This window comes from Aquila chrysaetos, chromosome 16 (genome assembly GCF_900496995.4).
Source record: "Aquila chrysaetos chrysaetos chromosome 16, bAquChr1.4, whole genome shotgun sequence".
Taxonomy (NCBI): Eukaryota; Metazoa; Chordata; class Aves; order Accipitriformes; family Accipitridae; genus Aquila; species Aquila chrysaetos.
This window is the reverse complement of record NC_044019.1, coordinates 23,540,487-23,553,878: the sequence shown is the minus strand read 5'-3', so window position 1 is coordinate 23,553,878 and position 13,392 is coordinate 23,540,487. Positions and strand designations below refer to the sequence as shown.

Genomic DNA, 13,392 nt, shown 5'->3' with positions numbered 1-13,392 from the left:
TGTGTAACCTTTTCAAAAGCTACATTTCTCTCTCCCCCTTTTTGCCTCTGAATTCAGTGAACAATTTTATTTTTTTACTTTCCTGAAATATTCAACCAGCGATGTAAAGCAAGCAAGCATTAAAAAAATTTCATCCCAAAACTCTCTATATGACAAACTTTAACAACTGACACTAGTGCCCTGTAATTGAAAAGTAATGGAGAAACAGGCTGTGCCTTTGTAGTGGCTTCAACAGTTCATGAGATCCCTCCCAACCAGTATTTTTGATTCTATATTCTATTTCTATTTATATTCTATATTCTATTTCACTACTTTCAGCTCTGCCTATGGATATTCACATACCCCAAAACCATACTGTACAAATTCCCTGAATTCTGCGACTTGTAATCTAAAAAGGTTTACTGATAACCTGCTTTTTTAGAACAAACTGGATGATGGTATGCAATGCAGCAATTTTGTGCAAATTTTGATTTAGTATGCTGGTACCTCCCTAAGCAGAGCTAGGGAAGTTCAGAATTTTCTGTTAAACTATGCAGCAAAAAAGGAGACGAGAGACTTGCAAACAATCTTCAAATTTCTGTTCAAAATATAAACTGCCATTTGAAAATAAATCCTACCTCATCATTCCTTTTCTCCAGTTTTATTTCCATAATACAGAACACATTTTTCAGCACTTTCTTTTGTTCCAAATTTTCCCACGTGTATCCTTTGTAAACATGTCTTTGCCTCTACCCTCCCAGTGGTTTCATTTACCAGTTTGGGGTTTTTTGCATTTATTTTAACACATCCTTACTGCTTTTTCGGTCTTGCCTTTGTATTCCTATCCTCTTCCTAATCCTCATCTGCATTTCTCTTGGTTCCTGATGCTCTCTTCTGTGTTCCCAAACACAAAAAGTCAAAGCACTATAACTAAACTCTTCCTTAACCTCTGAATGTAGATGACTACTGTTGCGTTAAGAACGAATGGTGGCTGAGTGAATTTGAAGATGCGAAGACTGTTCTGCAGCACCATACCTTTTATAACATATGAAACAAATACAGTGCACCCCTATAAAGGGGACCCTGTTTCAGGAATACAAATCATTACATCAACTCTGCCATGAATCCTGATTTGAAGAATCAAGAAACCAGAAAGAGATTTCCAACTTTCATAGAACTACTAGGATGAGCGATTCTAAGCAATACTTTTGCTTTAAATTAGATTTAAGTTTCTTTTAAAACATTTTGATGCAGATGAAAATAGGAGCACAATATATATACTTACAAAGTTCGTAGCACCTTTTGCTCTTGGCATAAATTAACAGGAATACTGTTTATCTTGGTCCCTGTTAGAGTTCTGAGGGAAAAAAAAAAACAACCCATATAAATATGTTTGCATTGTTGATGGTAGATGGCATAACAAGCGTATGGAAGAGCAGAATAAGGATGGTGTCTCAGCTCTCAGGGTGCTAGATTCACCCACCAAAATTTTTTGGGGGCTGGTTTTTTGGAAGAGGCCAACTTTTCTGTTTTTCAGTTCTGTGAGAGGGGGTTAGTATCAATGGCCTTTTCATAGGCTGTTGTCAGCTTACCCTATTAAAAAAATAATAATTAAGAGGCACCCAGGTATCACAGTAAGGAAAGCTATATAATTACATTTATTGACAGGGAAGAGAACATATATCCAGCTGCTCTCCAGATCCACTAATCATATTTAATCACTTCACAAAAGGCAAACCCAAGAAATTATTGGAAATTATTTCTGTAGAAGATACTTACAAGCTCTCCAGATTAACGGTTCCTGTCAAATTAGGAAACCACTGCACCATGCTGGCACCCCGAATGACCCTAAAAAATTCCCCACAAAAATTAGCTGTAAACTATTATGCAAATGAATTGTTACATTCAATCCTGCTATCAGGTAGATATTTTCACTGAGGAGACATTCTAACATTCTTACTGCTTTTTGTTTCAATTTTACACACAAATAGTGTGTAAAAGCTAAGTTTTTTCACTGCTGCTTATACTAGCAATTTGCTTAATAAATTACTCCTCCATTAGCAAACAACTGGAATTCATCAAGCTGGGAAGAGTCCTATCAATACACATATGAAAAGGGCATAAACTCATAGGTAGTTTGCAGTTCAAAGTTTGAAGTCTCACTCCATTTTGCTTACTTGTCACCCCCAGAACTGACACGTTTTGAGAGCATACATGCACTAACCTGCAAAACATTCTCACAATGTACATCTCTGTTCAAAAACCACCTAGGACATACTGCAGTTTGTTTAAGTAAGAACCTGAGCATTTGGCCTGAGGTTATGTGTCTTATGCAAGATAATGAAGATTTAAAAAAAAATAAAAAAAATAAAAAGGTTGTAAAGCATATTTACTAGAGCTTCTTAAGAAACTGCATATTCCCAACAATAACAATGTTTATTAAAGCTTACTGCAAAAAAATTATAAGGTAGGAGGCAGTCAGAAAATTTAGTTATTTTGTGTTCTTAGCCATAACATTTCTCATCCATTTATTGTACTATGTAGTTGAGAGGATACTTACAGGGAATGCAGATCTGACAGATTCTGAAATGCTGAGTTCCCCACAAAAGACAAAGGATTATCATACAGATGTCTGGAAAAAGAAGAACATGTTTCAATCATTGTTCTTACAATCATTGTCTGCTAAAGACTAAAAATAGATGCATGAAAATTACTTACATCGTTCTTAGAAGGGGGTTTCCTGCAAATGCACCATCAGGAATTATGGAAATGTAGTTACTGTGAAATCCCCTAAAGATATTAGCAAAGAAGAAACCCAAAATTTAAAAATATACTGCCAGTAAATTCAACCAATAGTAATTTTCTTCACACCTACTCAATTCCCATTCCTGCCAAAAATAGGATCGTAGTTAAACAGGAGTAAGTCAAACTGTAGGAATAACTTTGAAGGTATGATTTCTGTCTAGTGCACATCAGCTAAACTGAAAATATTTCATTAAACTATTCTCTACAAAACACGATCCTGTGCTTTCTCTCTTCTTCCTCCTCTCTCAAGGAGGGGACAAGGAAACGTGTGATCAGTGAATACTTCATTCTGCTACTGGAGGCCAAAACCAGCTCATGATTAAGATCTATGCTAATGGTTCTCCTGAATAATTGCTTGCTTATATAACTCCAAAATCATTTTCAATAGGTTCCCTCTCTAGCTGATGATTGCATTTTCCTTTAATTATAGCTTCACTTAGCATACCTTAATCTGATTTAGGTTGCTGCATAATGAGACAAGCATTCTTAAATCCAGGAATTGCTTTTCTCTTGTTATTTATGGAAAGGAGAAAGAAAACTGGTAAAAAGGGAGAATAAGTAATACTCACAACTCCTTTAGACTTGGGAGTGCTTTTATGGCTTCAGGGAACTCTACCATGTTATTATAATTTAAATCCCTAGAAAAAACAAATTTTGTAAAATTGTAAAATTCTTAGTGGTGATCATGAATTGTCAAAATAATTTTTGTTTAAGACAATTCAATGAAAGTAAACTAGGCCATAGAATAACTTAACTTAGATTTAGTCTTCTGATGTTTTACATGCTTTATAACCAGCTAATAACTTAGGTAAGATATTTAATATTATCCAGAGGATTATTCATATTAAGTCAAATGACATTTCCTTACAGTGAAGCTCAGTATTTTTCAACACCTCACAGACTTTTCTTCAACAGAATTTACATAGAAATGAACTAAGATTTCAAAGTTAAAAAAAAAACAAACCAGCAGATACAAACAACTACTCCTTATTAGCTTAGTAAGAAACCTTTTTTTTTCAGGTTTTATAAAACAAACAGTAAATAAGCCATTAAGTAATAGCAGACCTTGTAGCAAAAACACTTATAAATACTGAACAGAAGCAGAGGAAAATCTCATCACACTGAATCAGTGCACATTGGTGATAGGGATCAGTTGAAATCTCAGTTAACTTGTCATCATTCTAGCAGTAATGTCAGGACCTGCCACAGTCATTTTTCTGCAAAAAGGACTCCTTATGAGCAGCAAAAACATTTTGAGAGCCTTACATCAGCTGTGCATATTTACATAGCATCTAATTATTACTTCATTACTTCTTAACTGATGGATGAGGAGCCCACAAAGAGCTTATGGGTCAGGATTAAAGGGAGGGCAGACAGAGGCGACATTATAGTGGGGGTCTGCTACAGGCCACCCGACCAGGAAGACCGAGCGGATGAGGTCCTCTATAGACAGAGAGGAGCAGCCTCACGTTCACAAGCCCTGGTCCTCATGGGGGACTTCAGCCACCCCAGTATCTGTTGGAGGGACAACACAGCAGGGCATAAGCAGTCCAGGAGGTTCCTGGAATGCGTTGATGACGACTTCCTTCTCCAGGCGATGGAGGAGTCAACGAGGAGAGGTGCTACGCTGGACCTTGTTCTCACCGACAAGGAGGGGCTGGTGGGGAATGTGAAGCTCAAGGGCAGCCTTGGCTGCAGTGACCGTGAAATGGTGGAGTTCAAGACCCTGAGGGCAACGAGGAGGGCGCACAGCCAGCTCCCTACCCTGGCCTTCAGGAGAGCAGACTTTGGCCTCTTCAGGGATCTGCTTGGTAGAGCACCATGGGATACAGCCCTGGAGGGAAGAGGGGCCCAAGCAAGCTGGTTAATATTCAAGGATCACCTCTTCCAAGCTCAGGAGCCATGCATCCCAACAAAGAAGAAGTCACGCAAAAACACCAGGAGGCCTGCATGGATGAACAAGATGCTCCTGGGCAAACTCAAACACAAAAAGGACGCCTACAGAGGGTGGAAACAAGGACAGGTAGCCTGAGAGGAGTACAGAGAAATTGCCTCAGCAGCCAGGGCTCAAGTTAGGAAAGCTAAAGCCCTGCTAGAATTAAATCTGGCCAGGAACGTCAAGGGCAACAAGAAAAGCTTCTATAGGTACGTCGTTGATAAAAGGAAGACTAGGGAAAATGTGGGCCCTCTCTGCAAGCAAACGGGAGACCTGGTTACCGAGGACATGGAGAAGGCTGAGGTACTCAACAACTTTTTTGCCTCAGTCTTCACCAGCAAGTGCTCCAGCCACACCGCCCAAGTTGCAGAAGGCAAAGGCAGAGACTGGGACAATGAAGAACTGTCCACTGTAGGAGAAAATCAGGTTCGAGCCCATCTAAGGAACCTGAAGGTGCACAAGTCCATGGGACCTGATGAGGTGCATCTGCGGGTCCTGAGGGAACTAGCGGAGGAAGTGACTAAACCATTATCCATCCTATTTGAGAAGTCATGGCAGTCCAGGGAAGTTCCCACTGACTGGAAAAGGGGAAACATAACCCCCATTTTTAAAAAGGGCAAAAAGGAAGAGCCAGGGAACTACAGGCCAGTCAGTCTCACCTCTGTGCCCAGCAAGATCATGGAGCAGATCCTCCTGCAAACTATGCTAAGGCATATGGAAAATAAGGAGGTGACTGGTGACAGCCAACATGGCTTCACTAAGGGCAAATTGTGCCTGACAAATTTGGTGGCCTTCTGTGACAGGGTTACAGCACTGGTGGATAAGGGAAGAGCAACTGATGTCATCTACCTGGACTTGTGCAAAGCATTTGACGCTGTCCTGCATGACATCCTTGTCTCTAAATTGGAGAGACATGGATTTGACTGACGCACCACTTGGTGGCTAAGGAATTGGCTGGATGGTCGCACTCATAGAGTTGCAGTCAATGGCTCGATGTCCAAGTGGAGACCAGTGACGAGCAGCGTTCCTCAGGGGTTGGTATTGGGACCAGCGCCGTTTAACACCTTTGCTGGCTACACGGACAGTGGGACTGAGTGCACCCTCAGCAAGTTTGCTGATGACACCGAGCTGTGTGGTGCGGTCAACGCGCTGGAGGGAAGGGATGACATCCAGAGGGACCTTGACAAGCTTGAAAGGCAGGCCCATGTGAACCTCATGAAGTTCGACAAGGCCAAGTGCAAGGTCCTGCACATAGGTCAGGGCAATCCCAAGCACAAATACAGGCTGGGCAAAGAATGGATTGAGAGCAGCCCTAAGGAGAAGGACTTGGGGGTGCTGGTTGACAAGAAGCTCAGCATGACCTGGCAATGCGTGTTTGCAGCCCAGAAAGCCAACTGTATCCTGGGCTGCATCAGAAGAAGCGCGACCAGCAGGTCAAGGGAGGTGATTCTCCCCCTCTACTCTGCTCTCGTGAGTGCATTCAGTACTGCATTCAGCTCTGGGCCCCCCAACATAAGGAGGGCATGGACCTGTTGAAGCGAGTCCAGAGGAGGGCCGTGAAGATGATCGGGGGCTGAAGCACCTCTCCTGTGAAGACAGGCTGAGAGAGTTGGGGTTGTTCAGCCTGGAGAAGGCTCCGGGGAGACCTTACAGCAGCCTTTCAGTACCTCAAGGGGCCTACAAGAAAGCTGGAGAGGGACTTTTTACAAGGGCCTGTAGTGATAGGACAAGGGGTAATGGCTTTAAACTGAAAGAGGGCAGATACATTTTAGACACTAGAAAAAAATTCTTTACTGTGAGGGTGGTGAGGCGCTGGAACAGGTTGCCCAGAGAAGCTGTGGATGCCCCATCCCTGGAAGTGTTCAAGGCCAGGTTGGATGGGGCTTTGAGCAACCTGGTCTAGTAGAAAGTGTCCCTGCCCATGGCAGGGGGGTTGGAACTGGATGATCTTTAAGGTCCCTTCCAACCCAAACCCTTCTAGGACTCTATATAGACTCTAAGAGAATGACAAGATCTGGAGTAAGCAACATTCCTGGACTCCTCCAACTCCTCAGGTTAACAGAAGTTGTCACTGGCTTGCCCTTGCCCTCCTTCATTTGTTTTATTTATTTAGCATTCTCCTAAGCATAACGAAATGCACCACTGAAGGAGACACCACTTATTACACATTCACCGAGTGAGCTGAAGGGAAATGGAGATTGTGACCCAAGTGGCTGAAAACCATTCCTCGCCAAGGAGGTTGAGGAGTACTGCGGAGCTGGGATCCGGCCACTACAGACTCCCAGTTCTGGGGGGCAGTATGAATTGTCAGCGGGGACAGCAGACACGGGGCGAGGGGAAGGTGATGCTTCCCGTCCCCATTCCCTGTTCCTGTCCGAAGGAACATAAGGCTCACTGCTTCCGATAAACCAGTCCATAATCTTAGTATTTGCCAGTATTTTAAGTGAACTCAGGTGAATCTCTTGTACGAGAGCCTGGGAGCCGGCAGCTGGGCTGTCTTCTACCCGCCTGCACAGGATCAGTTCAGGAGCTGCGGGGACGCATGAGCAGCAGTCTCCTTGGCAGGCACTGGTGCCCATCCAGTAACGGAGGAGCAGTGGTGAACAGCCCGCTGCGGCCCTCTGAGAAACCTCCTATCATCACACAACAGTTTTGGCAGCGTATCTCAAATATGTTTAATCCTACACTAAATCTGAGAAACAAATATTTGTCCCTTATCACCCACAGGGCCACTCAAACACTTCTGATATACCCACCTGACTCAGTGGAGTGCTATACAAAGATATACCAGCTAGGTCAGGGCTAGGAACACTAGAGCCACATCATGGCCCGGGTGACATTTCACCCAGGCTAATATTTACCTGCTTCTCAACATAGTTAATTAGTTTTGGTGGAGCACTGCACTGATACTAGCCTTCAGTTCCAAAACCTGAGCTGGACCTAAATGTCGGTGGTATGTGTTGCGTGGTGCACACATGCCTTATTTGCAAAATCTTCACCATACCAGTAAGTTAACCTTGATTAAGCTGGGAATGAGACAAACACTGAATTACAAATTACTTTAAGAAACATACTTACAAGGTTTCAAGGTTGTCTAATCCATCAAAACAGTGTTTTCCTATAGTTTTTATTTTATTATTATGAAGATGCCTACAAAGCAAAAACAAAACAAGCATGAAAACAAGTGAATGATTTCATATAGGTTAACAAATTAGCAGATATTTCTATGAAATCAAGACAGCTAAATGGTTTAGAAAAAACATTGCACGGGGTGGATTATGCAGAAGAATGTCTTTTACTTCCAGACAGAAATATTTCATCCTCATATGGGAACAGAATAGATTGCCTGCAGTCAAGACAACCTATTTTAAACCTTTACTCACTCCCCAGAAGCGTGATAAAAATATGATTTAAACATATAAATCAAACTAATTTTTCATATTCATCCTTGGAGATATTTAAGACTACACAGAAACAGGTCTGTGGCAGATAATATTTTCTTCTTTTAATATCTCTGAAAGCTTTCTCTGACAACCACTGGTTTGAAATATTCATTACTAAAATGAGATGTCAGGAAAATATATACATCAACCTCACTACCCATAGCCCATTTGACTTTCTGTTTAGGAGAAAGCCTTTAGCAAACCTTCAGCGGGTTGTCTAGTATACATGGTGTCATCTCGTGTTGGTGGTATAGATTGTTACTAGACAACTGAGCTAAAACATAGCAAAATACCATTTTCAGTGCCATCCTAGATTAATCAAAACTGTAACTGAGGAGAGAATCAAAGTGACCTATGAAATACATTTACAAATACTCACAGAACAACAAGACTTGAAAGGTTTGTAAATGCATAGTCAGGAATGTGTGTTATTTTGTTGAGAGCCAGCGTTAACGCCTGCAGAGAGGGGAGATTGCTGAGCGGATAGATGGGAACTTCTGTCAAACTGTTGTCATCCAACCAAAGGTGACGCAACTGCACCAGACCCTCAAAACTGTCTTCTGGTATGGCAGTAATATGGTTAGCATCTAAACGCCTACATTAAAACACAAAGAATTCACATAGTTAACTCACAAACTACAGATAAGTAAAAAAAAGCAATTCAAGTCCTATTACTCCTGAATTTTTTTTTTAAGCTTAAATGTGCTTTACTGAAATAATTTAATATTGGAAAGTTCAAAGGTTTACTGAATGATGCGTGAATACCCCATAAGGCAAATGAAGAGCCCATAAAAGAAAGCTTCATAAAAAACTTCTTCTCAGACATTTTTAATAAAACATTTTAACAAATTCATACGCTTATAATCAGCTTAACAAATTGAATTGGTAACTCAATAGACATCTCGCCCCCACAAAAGCCCCAGCTGCTAATACTGGAACAAGTCTTCAAAATGGTAGCTTGATAGTGTATCAAAGATTGCAGAGGCATTTACTCATTTGAACTGATTATCCCTACAGCTACATTGTCGATAGCATCATATACTGTTACGTGCTTTGTTTTGTGGTACTGCTGTACACCTTCAGCGACTACTTTAGAGAACAAGATTATTAAAAGCAGTTCTTGAACAAAGTCAGTTATGAATTATCCTGACAAATAAAACATTATATCATCAACCAAAACTGAGAAATTTCTTTCACTCTTGCACCTGATCCTTTCTAACATGCTCCACAACAAAATGCAAAACAGCACATATGCACTGTTGACTATTGTACATACGTTACTGGATTTGCCATCACGCTTTTTTCCCCAAATGAACTCCAATCGCAAACGTTAGTAGTAGTAACACATGTAGAAAGTGACTTAACTGTCTTTCACACAGGAAGCCAAACCACGTGTGACAATTGGTTCTGCTACAGTTACCAGCTCACCTACGCTATGGGGTTTCACTGCTTCTTCAGGTTTCAAAGCATCAAAAAAAAAAAACCAAAAAAAAAAAGCACACAACACTCCACACCTGGAAACCTAGGAGGCTAAAATGCACATCCTCAGCTCCAGCTCCAGATGTGAAGCCCTCACAACGGGACGTGCAGGTGTTACTGTCAGAGTCTCGGCCAGAATCCTGATCCACGACAACTGACAAACCTGATAGTGCAACTCCTTGTCCGATGGCTTTGGCAGTGACAACAGAAGCTCTCGTGCAAAATGACGTGTGCTTTTTCCTCATGCAATACACTCTGAACCAAGTTGGTTTTTTTTATCTTCCTACACTAGCAGTGTAGTTACTTGGATAGCATCAATGGCAACCAGGGCAGGCAAAAGACACAGACGGGGACTGGTTCAGGTTCGTCCACACTATGCCACGTAACCAGATGTGTCAGCGACAGAAGCGGAAGATCACCCATACTAAAAGCTTAAGCTTGGATTTACACAGATGGAAGCCCCAGGAACGGGCACCGGCAAGGGACGAGCCAGGAGGAAGCAAAACATTAATAAAGCACTATTCTTCATATGGGGATGAGGGGAAAGGTCAGCAGCGATAGCCCACGAGATGAAAAAAATGGGATTGTAACCCATCCGAGCCAGCGTGGGGCTGAGAGCAACAGGCAATGTTTGACTGTCCTCTGACCTACAGGCTGTCTTCTCTAGGTCAGCACTCAGCTGAACCGTGGTGACTTTGCTGCAAACGTGGAACAAAACACCTTGCATAACCGCTCTGAAATGACTGCTGTACCAGCCATGGTATGTATGCTGCTGTCCGGGGAGACAAAACACGTATACCCTCCTCCATTAGCATCGATGTTCATTACGACACAAATCGGCACAGGTTTTGAGTTACATTAAGCATTCACTGTGTTTCTAAAGCCATGATCAGACATGCTCTTGAAAGTCTAGCTGGGTTAGTTTAAGAAGTCATTGCCTCCAGCCATTCATCCCGTCCCTCTCTGGGCTGGCAGAGTGGACCAAGTGACTGTGCTGCATTTGTCCCCGGGGCACAGTCGCGACAGCTTCAATAGTAGTGAAAGTGCTTCTGGACCTCAACACTTAAAGGACGTGCTGAATTCAAAGGGAGAAGACAAGCTTGATCAAGAATTAATGCACTTAATCTATTTCCGTAAAAGAGTTTTGTTGTTGTGATGTACAATCGTTTACATATTTCAAATTATTAGGAAAAAAAGTCAGCAGCTGAATTTCCATGTAATAAAGTCAAGAAATACATCAAATTAAGCAACAAATACACCAATACAAGTGGGAACTTACAAAACTGTCTGCAGTCAAAGGCTCTCTCCTTAGATGAGTGAGGTGCCATTAGCTCTAAAGCTATACATCAAAGAGCTAATTCCTATGGTTCATATAACTGGCATCCCCTTATCATTTGCCCCATGGTCTGACAGGTGTGTACACTATTCTGTTTGAATGCTTTTAGGCTGCACCGAGAATGGAACGTTTCAGAGAAATTAAATGTCTGATAATAATAAAGAAAAAAATGGAGGGGGGGGAAGAGGAAAAAAGCCTGCGGCTCTGCTTCAGAAAAAAAAACAAAACTAGAAATTACCTGTCTTTCTTCTCTCTCCTAAATTCACACACCTCCCTGAAGATCAAAAGAATTATTTTCCAGTGGAATAAACATATCCGAGTCTTCTCCAACTAATTTCTCCCTGACACCCCCTTCTTTTTTTTTTTTTTTTTTGTTTTGTTTTTTTTTGAGAGAGACTCGAGAGGCAGGCCTCAGTCCTTGTGACTACTTGTCTACGCCTTGTTTGTACTTTCACTGTGCTCCTTGCTAAATTCCATTTACTCTAGCAGACTTCAGAAAACAAAAACACACAATGAAGCCCCAAGCCCTGCTCCTCCACTCCCACCGTTGAAGCAGAAGATGACCAGAGGAGGGATGGACACGCGTAACGAGGGAGTCGAACTCGCAGCCAGGGAGAACAAAGAGGGTCACGGAGAAGATGACGGACGCTTCATCCCTAGCTTGCTTTGCCAAAACCTCTGTCCCCCAGCGCAGGTGGATCAAGTACCGAAGTAACTCTGCATCTTACACTGATGGCTCTCCACAGCCATCCGGTCTGTTGTGTTCATCCTCTCCTGCCCATAGCAATAAAACCGAGGAGGGGAAAGGAGAACACCACCCGCCGTTGGCATTGAGCAGGGAGGTTTGGAAGGTGAAAGAGGGCGTTTTTCTGGCTCTTCTGTCACTTCTTTACAAACTTTTGGCACCGTCTTAACAAACACGATGTCTGAATAGGGCTGAAAGTAATTAGCGATGCTAAATCATAAAGCCAAAGTCAAGAAGAAAGACAGGGCATCCTGCTGTGATTATTTGCGTGTCTCCCACTCTCCATTTACATAGCGACTTCCCGATCCCTGCGTCTGAAGATCACTGTGCTAGCCCAAGGTTTTCCCAGAGGCCAACAGATATATCAATAAAATAGTTGAAAACGGGTGGTTTGCCCAGAGTTTTCATTGACCTTCATTTACAGTTTTAAAGGGAAAACCTGTGATTTACAAATGTTATAGCAACAAGCACAGCATCAAAAGAACCAAAGTGGGTATTATTATGATTACACAAAAAATATTTATTGGTCCTGGATTTCTGTTACTAATTGTCATACCTCAAGACTTATTTTTAACTAATTTGGCCATTTCTGTCTCATCCGCATTTTTTGTGTTCCTTCATGCCTCTTAGCGTAAGCCTGATGTGCCACAGTTATTTTTTTCTTTTTTTTTCTCTTCCAAACAGTCAAAGCTTATCCACATTATATTGAATGAACAAAACACAGCTGAAACGCTTCTATTTAGCATGAAATGCACATAATGGAGTACCTTGTGAAACAACTGAAAAGCAAACCTGAAACATTTGACAACTTCCACCAAATATTACAACTAAGGACCACACCTCTTTAAGATGGGATAAGGGAGTATTCACTAGCTCCAATGACTAGCAAAGTACAAGTAATATTCTTCTCTTGGACTGAACTTTTTCAAAGACTGTCCTTTTCCATTAAAGTGTTAAAGATAAGACTACGTTCTTTAAATTAGAGCTTGCAGCTTGTACTTAAATTCCTTAATCTTTCAGAAGCTACTCCAATTCCAGCTTCCCTATAGGCATTGGCTTGTGAGAGACCTTTACATTTTAGTCTATAAATTCAGAGTTTACTTGCGGAGCTGTCAGCTTCACTTTCATTACCTGTCAGGTTCCCTCCTCACACAAACTCCAACTCCACAAGAAGAAAGAGCAGGAGGATGATAGAACCTATACATTCAGCAGCTCTTATATCAGTTTTTGACATATTGTTAAAACAGGTAGAGAACATAGCAACTTAAAGGTCTTCAAGCAATTAACTCAGTTTTAAGGAAACTGTAAACTAATATGAACTCCTACCTCGATTCAAATGAATAAAAGTTCCAAAGTCTAACACACATATATATGAATTTTTTATATTTATACAGTAATATAAACACACACAAACCCACCATTCTGACTCCAGTGTATTTCAAATTTTCATAAAGCTTTTCACTACAAATCTTAGGCCACGCCTGCCAGGAGTACACTAGTATATGGAGAGCCGATACCTGGGAGGTGGTACAGCATGGCAGCCAGCTTTTCTAATATATTACAGCGGGGAGGAGGGGGGAAAAGAAGGCAGGAAAAAAACTAAATTTATTCGTTTCTGGAGCGTTGGGAGCTTAAGAAAAAAAAATCACCAGATCTCCTCAGTGTTTCC

General features: G+C 41.6%; 1 protein-coding gene across 1 annotated transcript in view; it reads right to left on the bottom strand.

The window, feature by feature from the left end:
• The window catches only part of LGR4 (leucine rich repeat containing G protein-coupled receptor 4), an 85,235-nt gene that overhangs the window by 12,301 nt on the left and 59,542 nt on the right, over positions 1-13,392 (bottom strand). The window contains exons 5-11 of the mRNA XM_030039349.2: positions 8,543-8,758; positions 7,799-7,870; positions 3,354-3,422; positions 2,698-2,769; positions 2,540-2,611; positions 1,759-1,827; positions 1,265-1,336 (exon numbers count right to left, since the gene is read on the bottom strand). Of these exons, the coding sequence (XP_029895209.1) occupies positions 1,265-1,336; positions 1,759-1,827; positions 2,540-2,611; positions 2,698-2,769; positions 3,354-3,422; positions 7,799-7,870; positions 8,543-8,758 (642 nt within the window). The remainder of the gene's footprint in view (positions 1-1,264; positions 1,337-1,758; positions 1,828-2,539; positions 2,612-2,697; positions 2,770-3,353; positions 3,423-7,798; positions 7,871-8,542; positions 8,759-13,392) is intronic.